At 58.2% G+C, this 22,435-nt stretch overlaps 2 protein-coding genes across 5 annotated transcripts in view; one reads left to right on the plus strand and one right to left on the minus strand.

Moving 5' to 3' along the window:
* Window positions 1-2,874: 2,874 nt before the first annotated feature.
* ITIH3 (inter-alpha-trypsin inhibitor heavy chain 3) lies at window positions 2,875-16,309 on the plus strand. Its single transcript, XM_025885154.2, has 22 exons — window positions 2,875-3,001; window positions 3,622-3,642; window positions 4,964-5,130; window positions 5,220-5,324; window positions 5,578-5,740; window positions 6,165-6,278; window positions 7,009-7,134; window positions 7,423-7,539; window positions 7,791-7,959; window positions 8,769-8,894; window positions 9,162-9,343; window positions 10,160-10,345; window positions 10,510-10,649; window positions 11,399-11,553; window positions 12,231-12,248; window positions 13,304-13,327; window positions 13,608-13,643; window positions 13,789-13,902; window positions 14,330-14,534; window positions 15,234-15,406; window positions 15,616-15,727; window positions 16,068-16,309. The coding sequence occupies exons 1-22, from the start codon at window positions 2,909-2,911 to the stop codon at window positions 16,195-16,197; spliced, it is 2,676 nt and encodes an 891-aa protein (XP_025740939.1). The 5' UTR covers window positions 2,875-2,908; the 3' UTR covers window positions 16,198-16,309.
* Window positions 16,310-19,930: 3,621 nt separating this feature from the next.
* ITIH4 (inter-alpha-trypsin inhibitor heavy chain 4) overlaps window positions 19,931-22,435 on the minus strand; it is a 14,726-nt gene continuing 12,221 nt past the window's right edge. For all 4 annotated transcript variants that reach the window (XM_073901357.1, XM_073901355.1, XM_073901356.1 and 1 more), the window contains 3 exons: window positions 20,863-21,017; window positions 20,651-20,747; window positions 19,931-20,196 (listed from right to left, as the gene is read on the minus strand). In XM_073901357.1, coding sequence (XP_073757458.1) covers window positions 20,127-20,196; window positions 20,651-20,747; window positions 20,863-21,017 — 322 coding nt within the window. In that variant the 3' untranslated portion in view covers window positions 19,931-20,126. The remainder of the gene's footprint in view (window positions 20,197-20,650; window positions 20,748-20,862; window positions 21,018-22,435) is intronic.

The raw sequence follows: 22,435 nt of genomic DNA on the forward strand, positions 1-22,435 counted from the left end.
CGGCAACTCTGCCCCCACCCCACCCCGTTCACTGCAGCTGCCCGACCCCCTGCTCGCTGAGCGCCTGGAGTGCCCCCTGCACACAGCTCCCCTCACGGGACACTGGCAGCTTCTACAGGCCCTGTTCTAAGTGTCTTCGTTGAGTTAATTAAATGCATGCTCCCACCAGCCCTAAGGGATACTTGTGTCACGTCCATTTACAGCCGAGGAAACAGAGGTTTGATGACTTGTCCAAAATCACTCCTAAGTGCCACAGCTGGGATTTGAACCCATGCTGTCTGGTGTCAGCAGTGTCAGCGTCTGTGTGCTTACCTCCCCGTGTGGATCCTCCTGTCAGGCTGGGCAGCAGATCACAGCCTTTTGGGATTTGGGTCTAGATATTCCAAAGCATCCCTTAAAATGAGCATATGAAAGGAGGATATGAAATCGACAGGGATCTGGGGTCCCGGAGAAGTCCTGCTGGAGGCTACAGCCACTGGGCACGGGGTTTCCGGAGGTAGTTCCAGGGCCTTCTCCCTCAGCTCCACTTTCCAGCAGTGGGTTTGCCATTCCAGCTGTGGGAGCCGGGGTATTTCCCAAAGGCAGAGACGGCCACTCCCCAGAAGCGTTGATTTCAGGGAACTAGCAACGGTGGCCCACCGGCTCCTCATGCTGAGGTCTGGAATGATCCCTTCAGGGCTCCTTCCCTGGGCTTGCCCTTGGGGCCCAGTTAAAGTGCAGTGTCCCAGGGTGCAGGGAGGTAAACCTGTCCATACCTTGGGGAGCCGCTGGCCCTCGGGTGAAGGTTGATGGGCCTCTCCTTTCCAAAGTTTTCTACTTTTTCTCTGCTGGCTTTCCATCCAGTTCCCACTGCAGTGGAGGCCCACGAGGACCCAGATCAATCACACAAATGCTGAGCTCCAGGGCTGCCCCAGGCCCAGCGAACGCAGAGCCCTTGGTGGCGGGCCGGGGGTGGCCAAGGACATTTCAGAGACCAGGTGCCATCTGGAGCCTCCTGGGCTTCTCAAGGTGAAGCTGACCGACAGCTGGTCGCCCGCCCTGAGCAAAGCCTTCCTGAAGAGTGGAAAAGCAGTGAGCCCGAAGACCTCTTAGATTCCATCCAATTCTCAACTCTGCGTGTGACTCTGGGTCCCTCCAAGTGCCCAGCTGTCCCTCCCGTGCCTGTTGAGCAGCCTCAGAAGTCCCACGTCTAGTTGTCCCTCCCACCAAACTCCAAGTAGTTGGGCATGAGGAGGCAGCTAGAGGAAAGGGCTGGGGAAGCTCCGCAGGGCCCCGAGGAGCCACTGGACAACACTGGTTGGACAGCACTTCTGCCCCAGCCCCCAGTCACCCAGTGGTCAGCGACCATGGGCACTGAAGAGGACCACACGATCGAGATGTCCTGGGAGCCAGGAACCTGGTGGCCAGGCTGCAGGGCTGGCTGGCGCAGCTCTGGGAGGGGTCTTCTCTCTGCTCCCAGGAGTCAACACCGGGGGCGGGTCCCAGTCGGCCTTGAGCTTGGCGCCAGCCGACAGCAAGGGTAAGGAATCCGGAGGCCTGGGGAGCATGGGCACCCCAGCCGGCCTGCCACATGGGTGGTGGCCCCTCGGTGGTTGCTTCATTCGGTCCAACGTCATCTTGTCGACTTAGCAACTCTCCGTCATTGCTTCTGTGGCTCCTGCCACTTCCAGCTACTTCTTCCTCAGAGTTTCTGCTGCCTCATGGAGGCTTCTTTCAGCCTTATTGCTCCCTCTCTGATCCCAGTAGTCAACTCTCTCTGTACAATTCATAGGCAGGTGCGGAGCTTTTAGCCACGGCCATAGGACACCATAAATTAGCTGCCATGTGCTCAGGCAGCCTCCTCAACACCATTCAGTGGTGGCCCCGTGGGAGGGTCATTTTGCTCAGAAGCGCATGTGCATGGCAGGCACAAGGCCGCCACTCTGGAAGGTCTGGGGGCTGGCAGCGTCCTGGGGTGGCCCAGGAGAGGCCTGGCTCTGCCTCCGAAGCTCCCACTGTCCCAGAAGCCAGAGCTCCAGCCTCCCTGGAGACTCTTAGGGGAATGCCTCTGCAGGAGGTGAGGGCAGCTGAGTCCCTGGCCAGGCCCTTGGACCACAGGGATGAATATGTGACAGGGCCTGGCCCTCCAGGAGCTCAGAGTCCAGACGGACGATCAGACCCAACCGTGCAAGCCTCCACAAAAGGTAATGATGGAGCAGGCCCTCGGAGACTGGGAGCCTGGAGCAGGGCTGTCCAGGGTCAGCTAGGGGACAAAACAGGAAGGCTTCTGGAGGCAGGACAGAGGGCTGGCAGGAAGAGAGGTGTGAGATGCCGAGAACGGGAGGGCATGCCAGTGAGAAAAGAGTAAGTTTGGAAAAGCAAGTTGGAGCCAGATCACAGAGAGGGCTGGAGTGTAGGACCTGGGCTTTGTCCTGTCCCTGGGGTGTAAGAACCCAAGAAGGAGAACAATGAGCAAGGGGTGCAGCCGTGGAGTTCGGAGGCTCAGGGTGACGGGCTGGATTTGCGCCCTGGCTGCCTGGAGGAGCCTGGGGGGCTTCTGTCCAGGAGGCCAGCCCCGAGGCCTTGTCAGTGGTGCAGGTAACAGGCAACAGTGCCAAGATGCCGTTGGCTTTCAGTGTGACTATACACCCCGTGAGCCCACACCTAGGGAGCCCCGGGCCCGTGTGCCAACACACAGCGTCTGCTTTCCCTGGGAGCCTCCACGTCCCAACACTGTTGACAGTTGACAATCCTCATGGGCCCCCTTGGTACAGGCAGATCCCGGGCCTGTTACTCCACCCACACCCCAGCTTCCCGGGGAGCCCCCCACCTCCTGCTTTTCCCGTCCTACACTGCAGGTCAATGACCCCACTTGGAAAACACCAGGCTCACCATATAAGGAGCGCAGGCCAGGCCTGTGTGCTCAGCGATGGCATCTGCGTGGTGGCCCTGCCTCATCTTGGCCCTGCTCTCTAGCTTGGCGGCCTCTGGCTTCCTGAGAAGCCCCTCCCGGCCACTGGGGGTAAGTCTGTCCCCTCTTTGCCATCTGAGCCTGTCACATGGGCAGAAGCAACAGGATGGGCCATCCTCTAAGTGGGGAGGGGAGGAGGCAGGAGGCTAGGCAGTGAGCTGTAGGGGACAGGGCTAGGTGCTGGGCTCTTGAATCTCCCTTGGTCTCCATTTCCCCACCTGTCAAATGGGCAAGCACCAGAAAGTGCTCACCTCACCGAGGGGCTGTGCAGGTCCACACCTGAGACAAGTGCAGAGGACTCCAGGAAGGGCTGAGCTGAGCCTTGTGGGGTGCTGCAGTGGTGTGGGTGCTCTCAGGGGAGGCGTCAGGGGCTTGGGGTCCAGGAAAAGGCAGGGTGAGTCAGGGTATGTGGGGCAGGGAGAGAGCTGGTTTGGTTCTCCCAACCCTGCTCCCCTGGGAAACCTGGAGACCTGCCCTACCTGGGCCTCAGTTTCCCCATCTACTCAGAGCCCTTCCTATTCTGAAGTGGCTCTGGGAGGGTCCTATGTCCAGAGGCCCCTCCAGGGGTATGTGTGCGGGGGATCCCTGCTGAACCCTGGCCTCAGCCCAGAGCCTGTTCCCAGGCCATAGTGGCCTTGGCCTGATTCCTGTGTTTGTCTTTGTTCTTACAGAAACGGAGCCTCCCGGAAGGGGTGAGAACTTTCACCAGGCATGGGGTGGGGTGTGGCAGGGCAGAATGGAGCTGGTTGCCCAATAGCAGAAGGGGTGGGCCATAATGAAAGGTCCCTCCCAGTGGGCAAACAGCTCCCAGCCCCCTGCCCTGGCAGAGACCATGCGACTCAAGACTCCTGGGAAAGAGTGCCACAGAAGCATGCTCTCGGACCTCTCTGGAAGCAGCACAGGACCGCTCTTCCCCCAGCCCTGCTTCCCATAGACACTTATCCAGCACTTGCTGGTACCAGCCCCTGTGCGCAGGGCTGGGGACACACATCCTCATGAAGCATCTTTATATCCTGCTCGACCCAGCTGTCTCCCTAGACCTTCCCTCAGTCCACCACCCCCACTGGAGAGAAGGTCTTGGGGACATGAAGGCCCTCCCCACACAGTCCCCTTGGGACGGGAAAAAAAGTGCCTGTTTGGGGACAGAATCAAGCAATTGCCAAAGGAGAGGAGGAAGGCCGGGGTGTGTGTGAATGTGATTTCTTCCCGAGTGGAGGTGAGCCGGAAGAGCTCGGGCAGGTGCTCTGGGGCCAGAGACACGTTGTGGCTGGAGCACCGATGATGAGAGAGGCAGGACCTGCCTGGAGGATCTCAGAGCCATGGGGATGACTGTCCTGAGGGTGATGGGGAGCACAAGAGGGTTTTAGTGGGAGAAAGGCAGGGTCAGACTTGGATTTTTGTAAGACTTCCCCCGGCTACAGCTAGCCCCATGTACACAGATCCGGAATTAAGGGCGCGGAGCAAGTGCCCTCCCTCTCCCTGTCCCCCTCCCCCTCCTCCCCCTCCTCCGTTTAAGTGGGTGACCGACAGGGACAGGGTCAGACTTGACTCTCCCTCCCCCTTTCCTCTTCCCCCTCCCCCTCCTCCTCCCCTCTCCTCTTGTTCTTGGCACCAATACATGCAATACCACCCAGCGTGGAGTTCCTTCTCATGGTGCAAAACCCCTCCCTCCCTGAGGGGCTTCCTGGTGCTGAGCTCCAAGGCAGGCTGAGCTAAGGAGACTGTGGGGCCAGGGAACAGGGAGCGACAAAGGTGGAGTCAGACCTGCTGGCCAAGGAGCGCTTGGTCTCCGAGGGGGGAGAGAAGGGTTCAGAAAGGCCAGAGCATTCCAGAATCAGGGCGGCCAACTGAATGTGAAGATGGAGGATGCCGCCCAGGCTTCAGACACAGTGACTAGGAAACTGGAGGGGCCACTTATCAGGCAGGGGCTCTGGGCTCTGCAGGGGGAGCCTGGAAGGAGCAGTCAGGCTGAAGGTTGGTTTCCCAGAGGCCGATCAATGTCCCCTCCCACAGGTTGCCAATGGCATCAAGGTCTACAGTACCAAGATCAGCTGCAAGGTGACCTCCCGCTTTGCTCACAATGTCGTCACCACCAGAGCTGTCAACCACGCTGACACCGCCAAGGAGGTGTCCTTTGACGTGGAGCTGCCCAAGACGGCCTTCATCACCAACTTCACCTTGTGGGTGTCACCACGGCTGCCGGCTCCAGGCCGAGGGGTGGCGGTGGGGTTCTGGCTCAGCATGAGCCCCCAACCCTCTTTCCTTGCAGGACCATCGACGGTGTTACCTACCCCGGGAATGTCAAGGAGAAGGAAGTTGCCAAGAAGCAGTATGAAAAGGCGGTGTCCCAGGGCAAGACAGCCGGCTTGGTCAAGTAAGCGCCCCCCCCCCGCCCCCGCCCCCCTGCCTGGCCTTGGGAAGAACGTGTGGGCTGCAAGAGCTCTCAGAGATGCAGACAATAGACAACGTTATCAGTACTGTTATTATTCCATGATGATAGCAAAATGTGCCTGTAATGCTTACGGCTTTATAGAGGGGAGGGTCTCTCCCACGGGGTTGGACGTGAGCTGAGGGCCCAGGGAGGGCGGGCTGGTGCAGTCTGCAGGACGGTCTGGCACCCCATTCAGGGCCTCCGGGAGGAAGCTGGAGAAATTCACCGTCTCCGTCAACGTGGCTGCGGGCAGCAAGGTCACCTTCGAGCTAACCTACGAGGAGCTGCTGAAGAGGCACAAGGGCAAATACGAGATGTACCTTAAGGTCCAGCCCAAGCAACTGGTCAAGCACTTTGAGGTAATCAACCACCCCTGCAACCCCTGCTGAAAGTGCAGGGGTGAACGTGCAGGGGTGCGAGTGCGGGGCGGGGGGCAGTTGTTGCAGGGAAGGGCCCGGGGGCAGAGCCCCAAGTCGGGTCGAGAATGCAGAGGTCCAGCCCCACCGTGGCTGAGGAGCACCCGAGCTTGAAAGCCAAAGGAAACGCGTTAGCGGTGGAACGTAAGGCAGTGGATGCCAGGTGGTGGGAGAATCTGGGTCACCGACCTGTCTACAAGCCTTTGAGGTCATTTTCTTGGTGGCATACAGGAGGCTTAGCCATCAGGAGTTATCGGGAGGCTGTCCCTGCACTCTTGCTGAACCCTCTCCAACCCCTTGGCCTTGTCCTGGAGGCTGGCCTCTGCACTGTTGCCGAGTGACCCCTCCCTACCCTTGCCCATTCCAGATCGAGGCAGACATCTACGAGCCCCAGGGCATCAGCACGCTGGACGCCGAGGCCTCATTCATCACCAATGACCTCCTGGGCAGCGCCCTCACCAAGTCCTTCTCAGGGAAAAAGGTGGTGTTCTCAGGCCTTGGGTGGGGGGGCAGGGGCAGGAACCCGGACACTAAAGGGACAAGTGTGAACCCCAGGGCTTGGTTGAGAAGGGGAGGGGGAAATATCCACAGCCATCCTTTCTCCCTGGCCACCCAGCTTGGGAGCGAGGGTGGTGGAGGCCAGGGCTAGTGCTGGCGATGATCTAGGGTCCCAGCTGCCCTGGGCGGGAGGACAGGGGAACCATTTATAAGGCCTGGTCTCATTCTACCTTGGGAAGTGGGCAGGGCAGGTTATTGTCCATTTTACAGATAAGGACACTGAGGCCAGAGGGAGTCCTTTAGATCTGCCGACTCCACCCTGAGGGGTGACGGTGAAAGGGAATCTCTCGGTGCTGATGGTTGGCTCTGGTTCCCAAGGCCTCCAGCCATTCCAGGGGCCTTGTTCGTCCTGGGCAGTGAATGAATAAACGTTACATGAATAGCAAACCGTAGTCGTTCAGGAATTCCCGGTCAAAGCCCGAGGAGCACCCGCTCAGAGGGCTGGTGGCTTCTGCAGGGCAGTGTGTTTGCGCTGGGCCCCACGTCCTCTCCCTGAGGTGCTCAGGAAGGCCAGGGCCTGCCAGGTGGCAGCTGCACTGCTCAGGCGCCCGCCCGCGGGCTCCTCCTGTGGGGGCTTTGCCTCCCTCCCCAGGGCAGAGCACAGTCGACAGACCTTGGCCAAGCTGAACGAGGCCCTCCGTCATCTCCCCCAGGGCCGCGTGTCCTTCAAGCCCAGCATGGACCAACAGCGCTCGTGCCCAACCTGCACAGACTCCCTCCTCAACGGGGATTTTATCATCACCTATGACGTGAACAGGGAGTCCCCGGCCAACGTACAGGTAGCTGCCCAGGAGCTCTGCTGGCCTGGTCGATCTCCTGGCGCCCTGATGTGGTGGGGGCTGGTACAAAAGGGACTGCCTTGGCATCTCGTGTCCAGACCCTTGGTCCTCAGCCCAAGGCCGAGTTTCCTGCACGGCCTGGGGATGACAGACCATCCAGAGCCTTCGTGTGGCACCCCATGGTGGGTGGGAAAGAAGAGTTGTTTTCGGGAGCCGGTGAATGTCTGGATTCTACGTGCAAGAGTCGCCAAAGGCATGTTGCCTCCAGCTTCTCTCTCCCCTTCCCAGATAGTCAATGGCTACTTTGTGCACTTCTTTGCACCTCAAGGCCTTCCAGTGGTGCCTAAGAGCGTGGTCTTCGTGATCGACGTCAGTGGCTCCATGCATGGTCGGAAAATGGAGCAGGTACTCTCCTCACTGCAGGGGGGGGGGGCGGGGGCGGGGAGGGAGACAGATTTATTCGTAAGTGGACAAAGCTGACATTTCCAGTGCAAGAGGAAGAAGGGGACAGATGGGATTTAAAAAAGGGTGCAGAGCATCCGCCCCCTTTTGTTGCAGAAAGGACAGGCCCCAGCGCCAGCCAGGCTGGAGGACAGACGGCTGGCTCTCTGCTGTGCCCTCCCAGCCCCTCGTCTGCTGGTCTGTCTCTTTCCCAGACAAAGGATGCCCTCCTCAAGATCCTGGATGATATGAAAGAGTTGGACTACCTGAATTTCATTCTGTTCAGTGGGGATGTGACCACCTGGAAAGACGACTTAGTTCAAGCCACTCCTGAGAACATCCAGGAGGCCAGGATATTTGTGAAGAATATTCATGATCAAGGAAGTAAGAATGGAGGGAAGAGCAGACGCAGCTTACCGCTCCCCTTGGCCTGAGCGGTGTGTCTTCTTCGTGCCTTGGGGCAGAGACGCTGCTGGTCTAAGCCCTGCAGACCCTAGCTGGGGGTAGTGGCGGGATTGGGGGAGCGGGTCTCAGGCTTGATATTGGGGTGTCTTCCTTGTGGGCTTGGGGAACCCACTCTTCCTTTCTCTCTCTCTCTTTTTTTTAAATGATTTTATTTATTTATTCATGAAAGACAGAGAAAGAGAGAGAGAGAGAGAGAGAGGCAGAGGGAGAAGCAGGCTCCCTGCCGAGCTGGGAGCCCGACGCGGGGCTCGATCCCAGGACCCCGGGATCACGACCCGAGCCGAAGGCAGCCGCTTGACCATCTGAGCCACCCAGGCGCCCCGACTGTTCCTTTCTCTAACCCATGATGCTGGCATCCCGCTAGGCCCAGCAGGATAATGCCCCAGAGAGCCCTCATCCTGGGCTGTTTCTTAGAGAGGGTGACAAGTGACGTCACTCCGGCGCCCCTCTCCTCCCAGGGAGCGGGCCTGCCAGTCCGTCCGACAGTTTTCCAAACCGCTTTCACAGCCACCTTCTGGCAGCCCCACGAGTCTCATCCTTTTGTTCCCATTGAAAGAGTAAAGTCACTCGTCCATCACTCACTGAGTCGCTCCGTCAGTATCTACTGAGCGCCACCATGCATCGGCCAACAGGGTCCTTGGGCCCAAGAGCAGGGCCTGCTGTCCCGACATCCTCCACCCTGGTACCCTGAGGACACCCTCTCACGGTGCTGTCTGTCTGCGTGCCAGTGACCAACATCAACGATGGGCTGATGAGGGCCATCAGCATGCTGAACAAGGCCCGGGAGGAACACAGAGTCCCAGAGAGGAGCACCTCCATCGTCATCATGCTGACTGACGGGGATGCCAACATTGGTGAGGCAGGCCGGGGTGGCTCTCCTCTCCTGTCTTTCAGGCCCCCAGAGCGGGCGTGCTGCGAGATCGCGGGTGGCTCTCCCAGTGGCCTGTGAAGGGCACTCAAGGGCAGGGCCCTGCCTCCCCATGCCAAGGACTACCCCCTGCCCCCACACGGGCTCAGGGCCATGACTCCACCAGCTCTGCGTGTCTGATACCTCCAGACAGAGCTGATCCAGCTCGTTGCTGGGCTGTGGCTGGAGTGTGAACAAACCCTTTCTCCTGCAGGGGAAAGCAGACCCGAAAAAATCCAAGAGAATGTACGCAATGCCATTGCGGGCAAGTTCCCCTTGTATAACCTGGGCTTTGGCAACAATCTGAATTATAACTTCCTGGAGAGCATGGCTCTGGAGAACCACGGGCTGGCCCGGCGCATTTATGAGGACTCCGATGCCAACCTGCAGTTGCAGGTATGCCTCATCTTGCACACCTCCGGGAACGGGGAGCTCAGGCAGCTGTTCCACCAAGTGACACATTCACCTGTTAGAAAGAGCCTCCTCTTGGGCTCACATGGGCCTCTAGCTACCTCTTAGCCATCAGCGGTGGTTGATCTGTCCGTGGGCTCCACAGAACAGACCTGCTTCCTCTGCAGGATTGCCAGACCGAATACAGGTTCGAATGTGAATTTCTGATAAGCAGGGAACAATTCTTTAGTGTAAGTCATGTCCTCAGTGTGGCCTGGCGGTGCTGTGTTCGTTTGCTCGGCTGCCGTAATAAGGTAGCACCGGCCAGGGGGGCTACCAACACAGAAACGGACTGCCTCGCCATTCTGGAGGCCATCAATCCGAGGTCCAGTTGTGGGCAGGGCTGCTCCCCTCCGAGGGCTGTGCGAGCAGGGTCTGTTCCAGGCGTCTCTCCCTGGCTCATAGATGGCCACCTTCTCCCTGTCTCTCCGCATCATCTGCCCTGCATGTGTGCCTGTCTCTGAGTCCAGATTGCTCCCTTTTCAGCAGGACAGCAGATATAGTGATTGGGACCCACCCCAAAGGCCTCATTTTAACTTGATCACCTCTGTAACCACCCTAATCCCCCAAGAGGTCACATTTGGGGGTCCGCAAACTGAAGGGCACGGTCAGGGCCGCAAGGAAGTGGGGCCCAGGAGCCAGGACTGGCCCAGGCTGGGGGCCTTGACGTCTGGGGGAGGCAGCAGGGGGCACCTGCCCACCCCGTCCCCTCCATGTCTGCCCTGTGACCTGAGATGGCCAGGTCCCCCTTCTGGACTCCAGGGCTTCTACGAGGAGGTGGCCAACCCGCTGCTGACAAGCGTGGAACTGGAGTACCCTGAGAACGCCATCCAGGACCTCACTCAGAACGCTTACCAGCACTTCTACGATGGCTCTGAGATCGTGGTGGCTGGACGCCTGCTGCATGAGGACATGAACAACTTTAAGGCAGATGTAAAGGGCCACGGGGTGAGCTGGACCAGGGCTGGGATGTGTGCTGTGGACGGGGGATCAGCACCAATGGGGCTCCGGCCTCCTGGCTGACGGTCCAGCAGTGGTGGCCCTCGGACGGGGCCTACCTAGTCCAGGCCTCCAGCCCCCAAGCCACTGGCCTCTTCTCGCCCCCACCTCAGGCCACCAATGATCTGATCTTCACAGAGGAGGTGGACGTGAAGGAAATGGAAAAGGCTCTGGAGGAGCAGGACTACATTTTTGGGAACTACATCGAGCGGCTCTGGGCCTACCTAACCATTGAGCAGCTGCTGGAGAAACGGTGATGCTGGCCACCCCTCCCAGAACCAGGCCCCATGCCTGCGCCCCTGACACCGCCCCACCACCTACCTGTGCTTGCCCCTGTGCCGACCATGCTCTGGGGGGAACCCCAGAGGAAGAAGACTCAGCCACACCCCGGGCTGTGCCCCTCCACATGTGCTCCCAGCTGCCTTCCCCTCTTCTCAGCCCAGCCCCCACGGAATGGTTTTCCAGGGGCAGAGCCCAGCCTGATATATGTGGGGCTCAAGCAGGAGCCTGGGAGCGCCTTGAGGGCAGGGGCGGGCCTCAGCACCTTGTAGCCCATACCCAGCATGGGCCCACAGGGATGGTGAGGCTGAACACGACTGAAGGCTGGGACCCTTGCCCTCAGCCCCCAGAAGGCAGAGCTCGGGCCCATTTGAGAGCCCCGTGTCAGCCTTCCTTTCAGTGGGATAAGCCAATAAGGCCCCTGGAGTGGGGGCTGGCACACGCTGAGTGCTCAGCACACGGACACCGGCGTGAGTGATTGCTGTGACACCATTTCAAGCCTCTTATATCTTATAGTGGGGAAACTGAGGCCCAGCCTCAGACGCAGCCTGTCCATCCGTCCCAGGGAGCCGGTGAACCAGTCTTTTCTGAGCACTAGTGGGTTCTACCCTGGGAAAAGGCAGTCCCGGGCTGCCTCTGGGGCTCTTGGCCTGGTTCTGGGAGTCAGAGCAGAGGTCAGGCAGGGAACTGTTCTCCGGCTGACAGTGCTGCCCCTCCCCACAGCAAGAACGCCCACGGCGAGGAGAAGGAGAGCCTCACAGCCCAGGCCCTGGACCTGTCCCTCAAGTACCACTTTGTGACTCCGCTGACCTCCATGGTGGTGACCAAGCCTGAGGACAATGAGGACCAGACAGCAATCGCTGACAAGCCTGGAGAAGGTGAGCATGGAGAGTGGAGGCCAGAACTCGAACCCCTTGGGGGCCCAGAAGAGGAACGAGCCAGGCTGGCGAGACCCAGACTTGCTGAAGTGGAGCAGGTCCATGAGGCATAGAAGGAAATCTGGCCGAAGGTTGGGGAGGGGGATGTGGAGGGAGTGAAGCCATCAGCATGGACAGTGGGGTGGGGGGTGAATAGGAGCCTCTGGATCGCTCAAGGGATATGAGTCAAGGGACTTCTTGCCCGGGGTCATTTCAAGGAAAGGGACTTTGGCTGTAGCATGGAAATGTTTAGTTAGACGGGAAGAGGCACTTCTAGCTTGAAAGTTAGGCTCAGAGCATGTGCCTGGGGACTGTGAGAGAAAAGGCCTCCAGTGCTGGAGGCTTGACAAGCCTGCTCAACCAGACTCCAAGAGGGGACTCCTAAGTGTCCCTGTACCTGGGTGTGGGGATGCGGGGTTGGCAGGGGAGGGCACAGGAGGCAAAGAGCTGGTCCAGGCCAGACCCCTGGCCTCTAGGAGCTCCTGGCTCCAGGGGTTATACCATTGGGGGTCAGGAGGAGTTGTCTGCTGGGAGGCCCACAGCCTGGGACCGGGTGGACAGGCAGCAAGCTGGTAGGAGTGGTATCGACACCAGGAGTCTGTGGATCCTAACACATTTCTCCTCCTCTTCCCTCTCAGGGCCTGTGGATACAGAAGGTGAGCTTCGGCCAGCAGTGGGACGGGTGTCCCAGGAGGGGGACAAGAGAGAACCAAGGAGGCCTTTCCAAGAGCCCAGCCCCGGGAGGGGCCCTTAGGACACCTGCCCTCAGGTCCCAGCACCCCTGCCAACTCATGAGCCACTTTGGTCTGGGCTCTGCCCTCTCTGAGCCTCATCAGGTCCTTGTCGGTTGTTTGGAGGTGGCTTCCCCTGAATAAGGCTCTCAGTATGAGAGCCTTCTGTGACCTGCAAAAATTAGCAAATTCTCTCATCAGGCACTGACACTCCATTAATTAATTCCACAGCGACCCTCTAAAGGAGTCCTCTCATGCTTCCCATTTTATAGCGAGGAAAGAGGCACAGAGAGCCCAAGTCTCTTTCTTGGACGACCGTCAGCAGGCGGCCAAGCTGGGACTTCAGACCAGGCCCCTCCCTGGGATTCATAGCACTTTGCCCCTCTCTCGTTATCAAATCGTGTCCTTGTCCCCAGTGAAGCCCCCTCCCCCACCAGGCAGGGCCTCCCAGCCCCCACCTGCCCCCTCGGCCTCCATCAACAGACTGTGCAATCCGAGCAGCGCATCTGGCCTGGCCCCCTGCTCTCCCCTCAGCACGGGGCTGTCAGATGCAGTCACCAGTGTGCACACTTGTGTGAATGAGTGTGTGTTGGGGGGGTGGTTCACTACCAAGGACAACAGATAGCTGTGAGCTTCTGGGGAGAGGGAGTTCAGGGGTGTGGGATGGTGTCGCTGTGAACATTATTCATGACAGAGAAGCAGACAAGTCTCGTGGCTTGCATTTTAGCCACAATTTTAGTCACAATGCCCTGCCCCCGGCAAAGAAATTACAGTCATATTACCACCCATTCTCGAAAGGAGTTCCCTGGGCATGCTCCCATTTCTAAAGCCTAACTTAGGAGTCCCATCCCAAGCCTCCATCTGTCACGACTGGGGCTCCACTAGAGACTGGTGGACCCCAGGACAGGCAGAAGGCATGGGGCTGGGGGAGAGAGAGCCCTCTGACCCCGCTCACAACTGCCCTTGGCTTCTTTTCTCAGCCGCGCGCTCCATGGCTTACCTGAGTGAGTACAGGCCCGTGGCCACAGCCCCCCGCCCGGAAGGCACTGCCCAGAGACTGGTCCTGTGCCAAGTTCCTTTCTGGAGTCTCCCTGAGTCTCTCTCTGGAACAGATAGATGGTTGGGGTCCTGAGGAGATGGGGGTGGTTTGAGAGCCTGGGGAAGCAGGAAGGGGAGGGGCACAAACCCAACTCTCGCTGGGGGTCCTGGTGCCTCCCCTGGCCTGCTTGTTTAGCTCAGCCTCTCTCTCTCTCTCTCTCTCTCTCTCTGTGTGTGTGTCCACAGCCAGCTACCAGCCTCCTCAGAAACCCTACTACTACGGTGAGTGCCCCGCCACTCCTCCTGGGGTTAGACCCAGGCCCCAGGGCCCAGCATGTCCTGTTAGGAGTCTTCCCACTGGGGCCAAGAAGAGGGGGGAGGCTCCCCCTGGAACGGTGAGCCAGCCCTTTCTCTGATGTGCCTTCAGTGGATGGGGACCCCCACTTCATCATCCAAGTCCCGCAGAAAGATGATGACATCTGCTTCAACATCGATGAAGAACCAGGCACGGTGCTGCGCCTCATTCAGGACCCCGTCACAGGTTGGGGGCTGTGGGCTGGGGCTGGGGCCAGCTCCTCACTGTGCCCAGAATGCATCATCTTCATGTGTAGCTCACACCCTGAGGGGGCTGTCTAGAGCCACAGGCTCACCGAGGACCCCAGTGGTGTTGGAGATATGGTTAGGGTTGAGGGTGGCCCGGGTGCAGCCTGTGTCTGCGACATAGTTTTTCTCTGAACACCACTCCCTGGTCCAGACAAGGGGCAGGCCTGCAGCATGGGCCCTCAGCCACCAGCGTGACCCAGGAGTGTCTAGGAGCAGAAAGGGTTGGCTCTGAAGTCCTGGTCTTGCTTTGGGGACCCCACGCTGCTCCTGCTCAGCAAGGCTGGCGGGAGGAGAAGGCACATCTTAAAGACCAACCTGGACTCAGAAGGTCTCGCTGGCCCCTCGCTGCCCCATCCCTCTGGCAGGCCTCACAGTTAACGGGCAGATCATCGGTGAGAAGGGAGGCAACTCTGACTCCAAGACCAGAAAGACTTACTTTGGCAAACTGGGCATCGCCAATGCTCACATGGACTTCCGGATAGAGGTGACACCAGAGAAGATCATCCTGGGGAACGGAGCCGCACAGAGCACCCTCAGCTGGCTGGACACTGTCACAATCACGCAGGATGGGTAAGGCCTGCTACCGGGTCTCTGAGGAGCACTTCAGGCCAAAGGCCTGAGGAGCCTTTGAGGGATGAGGACACATTCCAGGACAGAAGATCCACAGGGGTCACGGGAGAGACCGGTAGGCCTCAGAGTTCAGCCCCTGCCCAGGGAAGGGCGACCACGTGGCCCCAGCCAGCATTGCCAGCTGGCCGGTTCCCAGGACTGATCTTGGGGTAAGGGGTGCCTGGACATAAACATTAGTTGGACCTACAATCTGATAACACACTAATCCCCATTTTCCCCTTCTCTGGCTGAGCCTATTAACTTGAAACTTCTCAAACGGCTCAGGCCCTCGTGTGTCCTCAAGTCGCCTGGAGCCTAGTGGTAGGACAGGGGCAGTCACTCCTGAGGAAGCTCTGAGAAGGGCGGAGCCTACCCCAGGTCACACAAGAAGCCAGTGGCTGAGCTGAGGCTCGATCCTAGGTCTCCAGACTCCCAGGACAGCCCTGTTTCTGCTTACGGGGGAACAAGGATCCACCCAGTAGAGCGCATAGTCAACACGCATGAGGCATATTCTCTCCAACACCTCTGAGATAGTTTCCAGAGTCCGTGTGCTCTTAGGTGCCATGTACGGAGAAGGCCCTCCCACAATGCCCTGGATTCGGATGCCCGGTATCGTGGCCGCCACCGGGTCCCACATGCTGACGTCCTCTTCTCCCCTAGGCTGTCTGTGACAATCAATAGGAAGAAGAACATGGTGGTCTCCTTCGGAGATGGAGTTACTTTTGTGGTCGTCCTGCACCAGGTGTGGAAGAAGCATCCTGTCCACCAGGACTTCCTGGGCTTCTATGTGGTGGACAGTCACCGGATGTCGGCACAGACACATGGGCTGCTGGGTATGGAATGTTTGAGCTTCACATTGTGCAGGACTCATGGCAGAGGGGGGAAGCCACATGAAAGATTGTCCCAGTCACTGCAGACCCAGTGCGCAAAACCCAGTCAGCCTTTGCATCAACCCCGGAAGGCCAGTGGCCGTGGGGCCTCTGGTGATGGCCGGGGCTCATAGCATGCAGGGGCTGACAGCATGAATGGTTTTTGTTCCCAGGACAATTCTTCCATCCCTTTGACTTTGAAGTGTCTGACATCCGCCAAGGCTCTGACCCCACAAAGCCAGATGCCACCATGGTGGTGAAGAACCATCGACTGACGGTCACCAGGTGAGGGGACTCCACTGGCATCCTCCCCCTGCCCAGTAACAAGACAGGAGGAGAGAGCCCTCTCCGTCCACACACATTGGCCCGGCAGGCTCTTATCTCCTGTGGGGTACCTACCCTTGTTTCCCTCCGGGGTCCTGGGCCCCCTCTAGGCCCCTCCCAATCAGGAAAAGGCCAAACTCGGCCCCCTAGAAGGAGTTAATCATTTGATCTCTTCCTTGTCCAAAGAGGTTCTGGACTCTTAGAATTAGCAACTTCACACCCTTTTCCTGCCTTAAGTCCACGAGCCTAGCAGCTGTCTGGTCCACGCTGTGTGTCATAGTGTCTCTTTCCTTTTTCCCAGGGGCTCCCAGAAAGACTACAGGAAGGATGTCAGCTTCGGCACCAAGGTCGCCTGCTGGTTCGTCCACAACAACGGGGAAGGGTTGATTGATGGTGTCCACAGTGACTACATCATCCCCGAGCTGTTCTGAGTAGACATGCCCACTCCTGCCGAGATGGCTGGCCCAGCTCACCTGGCATCTGGAACGGGCCCAGAGCAGGGCCTGAGGGAGGGCTGTGACAATAAAGCCCAAGGGGACACTGCCACCAGCCTCTGCATGCCTCTATGAGCCCCTGCTCCAGGGAACAGGCCGTTGGGCCCCGAGGTAGCTCCAAAGAGGGGTTGGCTGCTAGGAAAGTAACTCTCTGGGCTTCCACACTGATGTCGGTGAAAGACAGGGTTGGTTGGGGTGACACTTTGGGGAGCAAAATGTATGATGGTTTGGGAAGGAAAAGGCCAAGAATTGACTCTGGTGCGAAGGGGTTCTGAGAAGTTGAGAAGGGTTGAATGCATTCCAGAGTCCAGGGGGGTAGTAAGAAAAGTCAGGGGTCTTGGCTCAGTGCTCCTATCAGGCCCCACAGGCCTGAAGATCTTTCTATGATGCAGAAGCAGAGAGTGCTCTGGAGCAGACCTAGCCTGCAGCTCATTACAGATGTCATTCATCCCTCCATCTTCCCCTTAGCTAGCCAGCCACCCCCCTCACCCATCCCCTAGCCAGCCAGCCCCCCCCACCCACTAGCCACCCCCCATCCACTAGTTACCCACCCCCACCCCCACCCACTAGCCACCCCCCATCCATTAGCCATCCAGCCATCCCGCAGATAAACCGAACATTCTGATTCTGGGCCAGAATCTGGGGGCACACAGCTTAGTAACCTGGTTGCTCTTTGCGTGGGTGCCCCAAGTTTGCCAGCAGCTTTTAATCCTTCAATCACAGCTCATGGTGACCACCAGCTCCACCCCCACAGTAAATCCTGCATGGGGTCGGGGGTCAGACAGAGATTCCCGGAGGAGGGGCTCTGAGGGCTCTCAGCCTGGACAACCGTCTCCCATCAGGACAACTGCAACACCCCTTCCTGGGTCTCCCTGCTTCCACAGAGGGATTCTGTAGAGCAGAACTGACCGTCAGTCCCTGCCTAAAAACCCTCTAAATAACACCTCCCACCCACTGATCTTGGATTAAAGGCCAAAGTCCTACCTAGGGCCTCTCTTGCTTCACCAACCCCACACACCAGGTGTTTCCCCTCACTTTTAGGGTTCCAGACACACGGACTGCTCCCAGTTCTGCAAACCTAACCCCTCCCGCCCCAGATCCTTTGGCTCTGCTGTTGCCTCTGCCTGCGGGGCTCTGGGCAGGCTGTGCAGACGGCACCCGCCGAAGGAAGCTGTGGGCAGCTTTGTTTGATGACAGAGCAGGACCACAACCTCCTGGAAGAGGCTGGGGTTGGATGGAGAATGGCAGCGAGTGCCAGCGGAGGGTGGGATCTGGCGACGGGTCACCAGGAGATTCCCCTACCTCCCAGTCCAGGGGCCCGTCTGCCTGAGCCAGAACAGGGTTTCCCCAGGACCTGGGGGCCTGGAGGAGGGCACTGGGAGGCTGGTCCAGGAGAACACATAAGGCCCCGCCACCCTTTCGGTCCCGGGTTGACTGAGGAACCAAGGAACTTTAAACCAGTCAGTTTTCACATCCGTAAAATGGGGAGAAAGATCTTGCCGGAGGGTGTGAAGACATCATCAGCATTATGGTTTCTGATCCTCCTGAGGTGCCTGTCTTTGTCCTGTGCCCCCAGGTAGCCCCCGAGCCCAGTGAGTTGGGAGAAAGGCAGCAGGTCCCCAGGCAAGATTCTGCCCCTTCCCCCAACACACAGTCAGGGAGGCCCTCCACACTGGCAAAAACCTGGTGGACTACGTCCTCTCCCCAGTCCCGGTGTCATCTTGACTATGCCTGCCCCTGCTTCCGGCCTCTGATGCCTCCCCCAGCTTTCCGGAGAGAAGCCACACTCCCTGGCAAGGTGCACACAGCCGGGGCTGGCCTCGGCCGGCTTTTCCACCTCTCCAGCGTCCACTTCCGCCTCACCCCGTGGCACCGCCTTCCTCCACTTTCCCTGAATTCAGTGCGCAGCGTTCTGGCTCTAGACCTGGTGTCCTTGCCCTCCATTTCCACTGGGCTAACTTCTCCTTATTCTTCAAAATGCAGCCCCAACCATGCCACTTCCAGGAAGCCTTCCCTGATATTCCCCAGGTTGGACAAAATGTCTCCCCCTGGGCTCTTTGTTCTCTGGGTGGCAGCGGTCACAGTAGGCACCGTGTCTCCCGTGGTACCCAGTGTACCCAGCACCCGGCCCAGAGCCTGGCCTAAGTGAGTAGCTGGAAAGCACTCAGGGAACAAAACAGTGAAGGGCACGGAGCTCCTTTCAACTGTTCTCAGAGAACACTTGCTCTGTAAGTGCTCTGGGCCAGAAAGTCACCCATGACCCCTCTGCTGGGGTGCCAGTTCCACAGCCCAGCCCAGGTGGTGGGGTCCCGGGGGGGTGGTTTGGGGTGGGCAGGCATCTTGTCGCCGGATGGTAGCACTAGCCCCCCAGCAAGTCCGGCAGAGCCCCTGAGGCTGCTCCCTTGTCTCAAGGAGCTCTGGTCTGAGCCCTTCTGAGCGGCCCCCACAAGGCGACTCAGCCCGTGACCCCCGCCCGCCGACCACGCTGGATGGGGAGGCATCAGGGCGACGGAGTGTCCCCTGCTGCTGGAGACCCTTCCCACTGGCCTCTCCTCTGACCCTTCTAGAAAGAGTTACTCTGCAAACATTCTGTAAAGCCCTAGAGCTGAGAAAAGAATGTTTCCCCGGTGATCTAGTTTGCTCCCTCCCAGCAAGCCGACGAGCTCATTTCCTGCTTTATCCTCGCCGCCAGGACGGCCCGAGCACACCCTCGGTGCCGTGGTTCCCTGCCCGGCCCTGGCGCCTCTGATCCAGCTCTCTCCCCTGCTTGCCTCTTCTCTTTGATGTCATCCTCCTGGTTTTTGTTTTGTTCTCTTGATGCTTTTTATTTGTAAGCCAAAGACGTGTGTCATTTTTAAAGAAGTAGGTAGAGTAATTGTAAATGGTTTCTTAAGTATGCTTTGCCTATGCAGGGATTGGGTGCCTTCTCTGGGGTGCCTAACCCCAGAGCATGGATGGCAGAGCAGGGCCCTGGCAGCCCAGGATCCGGGAGCACCCCCGTGAGACTGGAGGCTCCTGGGGACAGACCCTGGCTTTCTTCCTGGGGCCGGAGCCTCACCTCTGTATCCTCTCTGCCAGGACTAGCCTCTCGACAAGGCAGTGAGCAGACAGGCCTGAGCCTGAGAACAGGTGTGGAAATCGGACTGTGTCATGCAAACCCCATCACCAAGGGGTCCCAGAGCTTGCTGAGAACCTCAGGGACTTGGCCTATAAAGAACTTCTGCCCAGTTTGTGCCCACCCGGGGACATTTGTTTCTAACCCCGTTCATGGGTCTTTTTTTTAGTCAAAACTGGTTTCCACTGACTGAGTGACCATAAAGCAGACTAAACCTTTGCTGCCAGAGTATGTTCTCCAGTCCTAGACCCCCAGCTGCAGGCTGGAGCAATGTTTAATTTAATTTAATTTAATTTTCTCTTATTTATACTTATTTAAATTCAACTAGCCAACATATGGTACCTCATTAGTTTTTGATGTCGTGTTCAATGATTCATTGGTTGGGTATAACACCCAGTGTGGAACAACATTTTAAATAGGTGGTTTAATCTCTCCAAATCGTAGTTTCTCCGCTTGTAAAATGAAGAGACTGGACTGAAATTTCGCCATGGGGCTTACTGGCCACAGGCCTTTGAAGGGCTCACGGTAGAAGATTCGAAGATTCTGATTCTAATGTGGGATTTAGCCAGATGCCAGCAGAGATGCCCATTGCCTGGGCTTACAGCAACTGTTTTTATTGTAATGAGTCAAAATATCCTCCCCATCGCAGCCCAGGCCCCATGGGCGGCCCTCCGGTCACAGGGTGGCAGTCCTCTGCACACCTTTGTGCGGCATGTGGCGGGGGGGGGGGGGTTTCACCACTCCCTCATAACTACAGCTCCACGGACCAGCAGGAAATCTCTGTTCCTGGAGACCCCTCTTGGTAATCCAGCTTGAGCAACCTGGGATGGAAAGGTGGACAGACAGAAAGATAGGTGGTCCGCAAATCTCAGGTGTGGTGGGAAGAGACGGACACGGCTGGGGTTAGGAACGGGGAGGGTAGAGAGTCTCGGGGCCCCGAGAACTTCCTCCGGCACCGGCTAACAAGGCCCCGTCACCCAAGTGGACACCCAGTTGTGTGCGGTCCTCAGGGTCCGGGGCTCTGAGACTTCAGGAGGAGTTTCCCCCTGCCCCCCACCCCCACCCGAGTGATCTCTGGGCTGGGGTGGTTTCTGTGGGTCTGAGCTGACTGTACTTTGTGGGGTCGCTAAGACCCGGGTCAGACATACCTAAAGCATCAGCCTTTGCCCTGACTCTCTCTATTTGCCGGGCAAGGACAGAGGGGTAGGGGCCCAGCTCCCAGCCTCCCGGCCCCCGCCCTTGGCCGGGCTCAGTGGCCTGCTTGCACAGAGTCACCTGGTGGCAGAGTACTCAAGGTCCTGAACCCTCAGCATTCGCTTGCTGTCATCTGCCGCTGCCGGAGGCCCCCAGAGCACGTCCTGGTAAAACTGGCCTGGGACACAAAGGGCGGGTCAGCAAGGCATAAGGACAGAGAGGGAGGCTGGGAGACGCACAGAGGGGAAGCCCACTGCCTGTTCACGGTAGCGGTGGCTTGGGAGGACGCCTACCGAGGGTCCCGCCAACGCGGCTGGAGAAGCGGTCGGTGTCCCGCAGAAGGAGCCGGAGCCCCTCCCCGGGGCCGTCCCAGGGTAGCAGGCCGATGGTCACCCTGTCCGGGCTGCTTAACAGCAGGAGCCCCGCCTTGTCCATGGTCAGCTTGACGCTGCAGGGAGAGCCAGGGTCCTGAGCAGTCGGGCTGGGAGCCGGCGGGGCTGCCCGCTTGTCCCCGGGAATTCCTACTGTGGCCTCGGGTGCTGAGTCCCTTCAGTCCCTTCTGGCCTTCGGTCTCCTCATGGTAAACTGGGACCGACGGTAACTTAGATACAGCCGTTGTTTTCTTTCTCAAATAAAACAACGGCTCTTTTCCCTCCCTGGTTCTTTTGGATTTGGCTTCTCATGAATCAGTTGGATCCGATTTCGGCCGGTCTTGGTACATTTCCTCTGTCCCTTTCGTTGTTACAGCCAGTGGCGCTTCCTTCTGAGGATTAGCGTTATTTAGGTCTAAGAAGAGCAAGTCCCTTTCCCTTCTGTCCGGTCCTTTTGGTTTTTTTTTTTTACTTAAGATAATCTTTGAAATTCTTACCTTTTTTGTTTTCTTAGGAATGTTAGGCTCTTTTAAGCATGTTGAATAGAACCCCGCTGTTACTCTGAGGTCATTTAAATGGAATTGCCCTAAACTGACACTGTTCCAGTCATTGTACAAGACACAGTCTGTTTTCCCTTATGTGTATCTTCCGTAGCTCATGAAAGTATTCGGACTTTTTCTTACTGCAGGCGATAAGAATTCTTTATTCTACCCTCTGGCATGCAAGTCCAAGGCATAGAAATCCTGTCATTCTCTGTGCATTTATCAGATAATCGGAAACTTTAAGCTCTCTTATGAAATCGGGCGGTTTTCAGGTGAAGCCCTTGGATTTTCTAGGCATGCACTCATTTGTCAAGTGGAAACCAGTCTCTGCTGTGGGGGCAGGGAGAGGGCAGAGGGCAAGGCTCTCTGTACCCGGTACAGGCTGGGGGGTTGCAGAGCACGGCTCAAAGAGGGTCAGGGTCCTCGGCCCCACTCCCAGGTCCCCGTGACCTCCAGAGCTGGAGAGCTGCCTCTGGAAGACTCTGTGGTGGGGCAGCCTCACCCAGAAGAGGATGCTGTCCACTTGCATCACCCACCAGCTGCCCAGTGTTTGATGCCGGGTGGACTTGTCGACCCCCGTCAGAGCTTCGGGAGCATGCTAAGGATGACATGCCTAACCTGCCCTGGGGGCCAGTGCTCTCCAGCTCATTGCTGTCATTACCTGGCCACACTGACAGCGTTGCCCCCCACGGCACCCCGTGGGCACCGCACTCTCTAATGGGCAAAGTGCTCCCGGACCACATCCTCTTACTGGATCTTCCACCCTGCCCTCTGAGACTCAGGGCCGGGGGATTATCTCTGGTGATGAGTGAGGAAACAGGCTCAGAGGGGGTGAGCAGCCTGCTCAGGGTCACACAGGATTAGCAGCAGAGCTAGCTCCAAACCACACCGTGCCCCACCTGGGACAGTGACCCGGGTTAGGAATGAGGGCAGCCAGCCCCAGCCTAACTGTT

This window comes from Callorhinus ursinus, unplaced genomic scaffold, assembly GCF_003265705.2.
Source record: "Callorhinus ursinus isolate GAN/ISIS: 27379988/994484 unplaced genomic scaffold, GSC_fseal_2.0 scaffold15, whole genome shotgun sequence".
In the NCBI taxonomy this organism is placed as follows: Eukaryota; Metazoa; Chordata; class Mammalia; order Carnivora; family Otariidae; genus Callorhinus; species Callorhinus ursinus.

Excerpts from the sequence above, each read along its gene's own strand:
- ITIH3 (XM_025885154.2), top strand. The coding sequence starts at position 2,909 with ATGGCATCTGCGTGGTGGCCCTGCCTCATCTTGGCCCTGCTCTCTAGC. Across the intron at positions 5,131-5,219 it reads TTCATCACCAACTTCACCTT|GACCATCGACGGTGTTACCT; the intron begins GTGGGTGTCACC and ends CTTTCCTTGCAG. Across the intron at positions 6,279-7,008 it reads AGTCCTTCTCAGGGAAAAAG|GGCCGCGTGTCCTTCAAGCC; the intron begins GTGGTGTTCTCA and ends CATCTCCCCCAG.